This window comes from Spodoptera frugiperda, chromosome 7 (genome assembly GCF_023101765.2).
Source record: "Spodoptera frugiperda isolate SF20-4 chromosome 7, AGI-APGP_CSIRO_Sfru_2.0, whole genome shotgun sequence".
Lineage (NCBI taxonomy): Eukaryota > Metazoa > Arthropoda > Insecta > Lepidoptera > Noctuidae > Spodoptera > Spodoptera frugiperda.
Window position 1 is genome coordinate 7,479,943 of NC_064218.1, and position 7,355 is coordinate 7,487,297.

At 36.1% G+C, this 7,355-nt stretch overlaps 1 protein-coding gene across 2 annotated transcripts; it reads right to left on the minus strand.

The window, feature by feature from the left end:
* Positions 1-263: 263 nt before the first annotated feature.
* On the minus strand, positions 264-5,761 carry LOC118266477 (carboxypeptidase B). Of its 2 annotated transcripts, none has more exons than XM_035579950.2 (9): positions 5,568-5,761; positions 5,194-5,224; positions 3,256-3,999; positions 2,985-3,023; positions 2,433-2,505; positions 1,747-2,100; positions 1,294-1,542; positions 867-1,055; positions 264-469 (listed from the first exon to the last, which is right to left on the minus strand). In XM_035579950.2, the coding sequence occupies exons 1-9, from the start codon at positions 5,626-5,628 to the stop codon at positions 302-304; spliced, it is 1,908 nt and encodes a 635-aa protein (XP_035435843.1). In that variant the 5' UTR covers positions 5,629-5,761; the 3' UTR covers positions 264-301. The 2 variants fall into 2 exon arrangements, with proteins under 2 accessions (XP_035435843.1, XP_035435844.1); XM_035579951.2 differs by lacking the exon at positions 3,256-3,999 and adding an exon at positions 4,288-4,401 and having other exon boundaries at positions 5,568-5,759.
* Positions 5,762-7,355: the final 1,594 nt, after the last annotated feature.

Sequence of the window (7,355 nt, forward strand, 5' to 3'; positions counted from 1 at the left end):
GTAATTATTCCCAATTAGCTCCTAACTCCAATACCAACGTGACTCAACAGACAGAGTAAGTGTAATAATTTTGTGAAAACAGTATCAAAATCGGGTAAGCCAATCACAAGATAACCGCGGACAAACATACATACATATAAGAAGGACACACTAAGGTCATCTATCTTTTTTGGAATTCGGAACTTACACCTTAGACGCCATGTCGGACAACGCTGTCCGACACTAGTAGAGGAATAGCTTTTAACAGTTTTTTGTTGGCAATGAAGGTGTTAATAACATTTTATTATTATACTAAATAGTATTATTTTTTCCGGAGATCGTTGACGTGAAGACTCTTCCAAATGTTGGTGAAGACTGTGTCTATGAGCCGGTTCCAGATCTCGGTGAGAGCGTAATGTTGTATTGGGTTTGTATAATCCTCCTGGTACAGCTGCATCACAAACTCCAAGGCATAGGGAATACCGTAAACCTGCCATTCAAAGAACAAACAATTATCTATTTCTGATCATTTTAAGAGTAACGCCACTTCTTTTATCGCCTGTTTCACCACCTTCATATAAGTGCCCGACTTATGTGACAGATAGTGCATACAAATTATATTCTTAATTATCGATACATAGTGGCTATCCAGACATTGTGAAACAAGTTCTTAATCTTCGGAGGAACTGATTACTTGTTAACATAGGACACTAGAGGAAATGAAGCACCTACAAGCATTATACAGCATCTCTGAAAGTAGCAATGGATCTAAGAGGACATGGGCAAGAAGATTTCCATACTCTTTGTCTCTGAGGAGGTCAGTCCATTCGACGAGTCAGAGGACAAAAAATTTGAACCAAAATGTCACCAAATATTTGAGTGTTTACCGTAGATGCATAGTCCACACTCGATCCTGATATTTTCCCATACCAATTGTACAAGGTGTCAACAGCTACTGACATAACTTGAAAACTGGCATTCTTCATAGCCTCGTCCACCTCTCCTTTCAAGTCAATATATTTATCATCATCCGTCTGTAATTCTGTATATCCTCGAGGGTATAAGATGGCATCTCCCTATAAAGAATAATAGGAAGAATAATGATGGAATCATCGAGAGAGTTCGACTAGTTTCAAACCACACCAAGAGTCATATTCACGAAAATGAGAAACACGAAGTCCATCAATCGCATAACAATTTTAACTAATCTGTTTTGCTTAAAAATAACCAATAGTATTTTGATCAGAATGCCAATATCGAAATGGACCACTCAATGATTGATAGGAACGCAGAAGTACATTTGTACTAAAATACCTTAAAAACTTTTTCATTATATGTTCCTGAATGCACATTAATGTACGCTACGATCTTGTGACCGAAGTAATGGAAAATATTTCGGACGGCATTTGTTTCCACTTCAGAGAATGGCGCTGGGCCTGGGTACAGTGGGCTGCAGGAGCTGATCTGACGAGTGGCATTCCATGCCACGTCGAAGTTACGGTCCAATAACACTCCACGACAAGCCTCTTGAGGCGACGCATTCTTGTTCCACATGCCTCCGTGCTAGCAGACAAAACCATAAATTAGAAAGGTACTACAGCTAAACATTTGAACAATCATAATCATATACTTCAGATTACGTAATGCTAGTTTAGACTAGGGCAAAGATAAAGCGTTGCCAATCAACATGGCAATGCTGCCAGTCTTTAGAGTACCTTAAACTACTTGATATCTTTTTAATTTGTCACTCATATTATTATTACTTACATAAACGTTATGCAAAAGGGAGTATCCATCAGGATTCGCCAAAGGCATCAAAAATATGTCAAACTTCTCTAAATGATTTAAATAGTATGACATTAGTATCTTTAATTCTTCGATAGCAGAGAGATGCAACATTTTAGTCATCCCCATGACGTTCAATCCATGGACTATAAAAATTATCTTCTTCTCTGGAACCTCATCTATATATTTGCTTTCTTCAGTTCGAAAATATTTTTGTTTTCTGTCAGTAATTTTAACGATGATTATATCGTTATATTCGACCGTCCGACCAATAGTTTCAAATGTAGCATTCGCATGAGGAAAACAGTCCATCACTATTTTCATTTGTGCCAATATCTGTAAACAAGCATAACAAACAGTTTTATATCTTTAAAAAATATATAGTAATATCCCTACATGTTGGTGTAGACATAGATATGATACATTTTTGTGCAGTGGCATAATTTTACATAGCACACCGATTTCTAAACTGATTGGGAATCGTATAGACAGTACGGACAGTATACAGTCAGCATCCCAAAGATTGTAACTTTAAGTAGGATTAAAGCCCGGTAAAAATGTTTACTCATTCCAAAAGTTACACATTTTACGAAAAAGAAAGAAACCTTTAAACATACAAATCAAATATGTAAGGACAACATAACATTTATTTGACCAGCTCAACTTACAGCATAGGGACTAAGTGTATTTGGCGGACTCGCAGAATTTGGTTTTACCCATTTTTTTGGTGTTGTAACTTCACTAGAAAATAAGATAAAGTGAAACATATTAATTCCTTAGGTTTGTTATCAAACATCAACAGCCTATAAGCGGCCACTGCTGACCAAAAGCCTCTTCTCACACGGAGAAGGTTTGAGCATTAACCGCCATGCTTGCTCAATGTGGGTTGGCGATTTCAAATTTGTAATAAGAAATTATAAGCTTTGGTTTCCTCACGATGTTTTTCTTCACCATTTTGTCAATAGTGTCTAAAAATACATAAAACTCGGGAGAAGTCACATTGGTACTTGCCGTTTGTAGGTTTCGAACCCGACCACTACGACATTCATTTGTACGACAGATTAGTATTTATACTCTTAGTACTAATTGTATGTTTTTTGTGATCGCAATTTTGAATAACATTCTCATCTTCTCTAGTATAATCACAATAATCATTATAATGATCTTTCTTGACAACAAGTTGTGTAAAAATTGTTCCAATAAATACAAGTAATACTTACTCATCAAGTTGGTTAAGCATAGGTGGCATTCTTGTTGATCTAAAATCAGGTACAAAATACAAAAGTTAAAATAGGAAATACGACAGTTATAGACAATGACATAATTATAATCATGATAAGCTTATGTATGTATGGGAATAAATTATGATTCAACCCAAGTAAAATTAATAAAAATGACATTTATGACTGGATATGGAAACTGTTTCAAAATTGTATCAAAAGCGTCCCTCCCCCCTTAAAAATATCAATTTAAAATATTACGTCATGCCACCTCAAATCGTTTAGTTTCTTTTGGTGAGATCTTAATTTCGATACACTCGGGACGGGCAGTTTCATTCCAGTGTTCAAAGCTCGTCCTGGAACTGATTCACCAATTAAATTACCACCAATTTTACTAGTTTTGTCTTGATTCTCGTTTTTATTTCTACCATTTTCTTTGTTTGGTAAGAATTTTTTTACGTTCATGTTTTTGCCGCGGTCTGTAGTCGGAATAGGAGTAACGTCTTCATTTAATTGAAAAGCTTCTTGCATCTTTTCTGGGTCTCTCTTTGGGTTCATAGTTTTGCCTTTATAGCGGTTTTTACTTTTCATTCTTTCCTTAATCCGAGATATTTCTCTACTTCTTTCTTCAAGGTGGTATTTCTCTTTGTTAGGATTTTTATTCTTGTTCTGATTCGAATTGCCTTTTTTATTTATTTTTTCAGTTGCTCTTATGTCTTCATTACTACTACTATCCTTATGTTTTTTCTTATCCATAGTTTGTGATTTATACGTTTTGTATTTATTCTTTTCTGTTATGGGACTCCTATCTAAGTCGTGTTTTGTTGTTTTATTATTGATAGCTTTTTTGAGTCCTTTAATATTACTATTGAATATATTGATAAAATCATTAATTTTAAACCCTTCTGATTCACTAGAAGTTACTTCAGACGACTCAGATGACTTAGTAGTATCTGTGTGTTCTTTACTCTTTCGGAGAAAACGCTTTACAACCAATTTCGATCCAGTTGAATACCTGGGGTAAAAAATCATCATCATCATCTGATTATTCGCCTTTGAACCTCCGCTACTAGGTATAGGCCTACCCCAGATCACTTTATGTTATTTATCTGACAACACAGCCTCTGATTTACGTTACGTAATATACTGATCTAAGTTACGTTAATGCCTTTCACAACTACACATACGTTCAACTACCGTAAATATATTTTTTATCATCATACTATACCGATATCGAGCTGTAAATCGGAAAAACCTTACGAAAATTTAAATTTCGGGCTGCCCTTAGCTTAAGGACATTCACCTTAAGTTATTAGCTTTATTGTTTCGTGCTAAATTCTTTCCAGATAGATCCGTTGGACTTCTATTTACATTATTCTTTCGTTGAACGCCTGGATGTGCCTGTGTTGTATTTGTCCTAAAAACGTACCAGTAAGTAATATATTTTTTTATTATAATATAACATAATGTATCATAATCACAAATCATCATCATTTTTAAAGGCCTGTGTTTTAAACTTTAAAAGGTTTATAAGAGAATACTGCTATGCGGTCTCTGATAAATATGTCAGTAACTACCAATTCAAATCACCGATTTTAATCCAAAATCTTTGGATCTATCTTCATTTTTGACAGAAACTAAATATCAAAAATAGATCTTAGAGCCTTATCCATACTAAGAGCGGCTGCGGGACGGAACAGGCGCGAAACGAATGCGCCGCGAACATGCCGCGGCTACACAGCGAAGACGTCGCGGATGCGCGTCAAATTCGCAATGTTTTCTTCGCGTGTTCGTAACAAGTTAATGACGTACAGTAACACAATAATATGGCGTCCACGCTGCTATTAGCGGTAATCTCGTAGTGCGTCTGCATCGAATTCTTTGCACATGCGTCACATATTCGTTGCACACACGTAACGAATTCGTTGCACGCACGCTTTGCTTTACGGACGCTCGCCATCCGCAAATATGATAAGGCCCTTAATCTAAAGTTTTAGGGTTTGAGATCGGTTATTGAAATCGACAGTTAATCGGTTTTTGCGACACCTACGATAATAGTCATGGTGGTAACAAACGATTTCTTCTTTACTATCACCAAACGACTTACCTGGTTTTGATGTGTATACAGTGATATTACGTTTTTATAAACGCAACCTAAGAAGCTCTTTGAAAATATGGGACAATCAGAGATATGCGGATCCGTACTTACCAATTACCAGATTTCTCGGTTGTTCCGTTTTCTGTGAGAAAAAATATGTTTTTTAAGTGAGACAAATGCTCCTGATTTGAAAAGTTTTCATTAGTGGGACACTTAGGCTCCGGTGGACAGGTAGCTTTACGTGGATATATGTAATTTGTATTGCCGTGAAACCATGTCTTGTCTTTGCCCATTGAAGTGTTATATGGGCTTTGTATTTATTAGAGGCTGCAATTATATTAGGGACATATGTGGACCCATATAATTTTAACTTCAAGTTTGTAGGGTCTCCAACAAACGGGGAACTAACCGATTTGAGTGTCATTATTTTAAACGAAGGCCTTATTAAAACGACTTAGTAATAAAACCTGGTAAACGGACAATACCTGCTCTAATTTCACATAAGTACACGTAAAAAATGGCCACTAATATTAAAGATTTGACCATTTTAAACACAAGTTATATTTTTCACACACATGGAGATTTGTAAAAAGTCATAAATCAATAACTGCAAATCCATACGCAAAATTTATTACGTTACACGTTTTTATTCGAGCTATATAAATGTTGAATTAAATATTTAAAACAAGTTGCTTTAGAATTTTACATAAAACGAGCCAATTTATTTTTTAACTGGCTTCCCAAAAAGTAGGAGATTCTTTAAAGTAAAAAATACGATATAGTGGTGATGACAGGTAAATGTATGCTACATTTACCACAAGGGGCCGTAAGATCCTACTAAGGTTGTCTCTCCGCTCTGCCACTCTGATCCTATCTCTGACCCACCTGCTAGGAGATTAGTCTTATAGAAAGAAGGCCTATTTTTTTTAAGGGTTGGAAATCATCCATTCCCTTCTCTTGCTTTGAGCGAAGCGAGAGGGAGTATCACACTCTTACTGACTAAAAACCACCTCGTTCCTACTCCTGTTTTTCAACCAAAGCGCCGGAATACCCGCTAGGTAGTCCGCAGCTCTGGATCAGGCATCAAGAGCCCAAATGTGGCCCATCCAGAGAAGGCCCATGTAGTCTGGTCTAAATTCTAGACTCTAGCAGCTGTCACGATACATAAGCTGTTGATGATGTGATAAAAATTAAACCACTACTACTACAACACACTATTTGCTTTTCCAAAATATTTAACATCGGATATATTTTTTATATAGGAAATGATTGCGTCACTATACAATACATATGTGGCTTTAGAAACGCATTAAAAATTTCACGACCCCTCTAAAAGTGTTGTTTTACTGTTCCCGGTTACTGCAAAGGTCTAACACTGATATGGCCCAAGTGCTACTGCTGACGTTAACTTCATTGATGACCTGCAACGGGCATTTTGGACCTACATTTGGCCATTATTTAAAAACATTATGGGTATTAGTTGCAATTTTATAATTGGAACAATTGTATGTATAACTCGCTTTATATTATCACTGACTCATTATATTTGACGCATATTGCATTCTTAAAAGAGTCATTTTAAAGTTATAATAACACTAAACAGCTAAATATGCATCTTAATCAAAGCCAAACATGGATACAAAGTTGGCCTTTTTGGGGCCTCTAGCCTTCGCCTGATCCTGATTCTGATTCTGATTGTCTACGCTCAGCAGTCAACATGTTGTGGCTGTATCACAAGAACTTAAAACGGGATAATTACCATGTTTATTAGTTTTTGTGAGTTTCCGATATTTCGGCACTGTTGCAAGCGTCATCATCGCGGATGAACAATGCCATTGTAAAAAAATATCATGTAGCTGTATGACAATGATGATGAATTTGAAAAAACATACATATTCAACATATTGTCCATTAAACGCGTCTAGAAATATGAGCAAAAAATATAATAGTAGACATCCTTCCTTCTGCCCATTGTACACCGCCAACTCTCATCATTTACGCCACATTATAAAATGTCGTAAACGCGCCTTAAGATTTACACCTACACAAAAAAACTGTTAGCAGTACCGGCTCAATCTTCACCCGGCGCCGTCCGGTGCCGTAAATCGGACGACTGACCTTAAACGGTTGCCGAGGGATTGTTGAAACACCCTGTTAATGGTCTAACATTGGGCTTTAAATATAAAGTACATGTTTAAACGCAAAATCTATTTATTCATAGATATAAATATCTTTATTATGATTTCAGAAATAACACAAAATAAAGATACTCA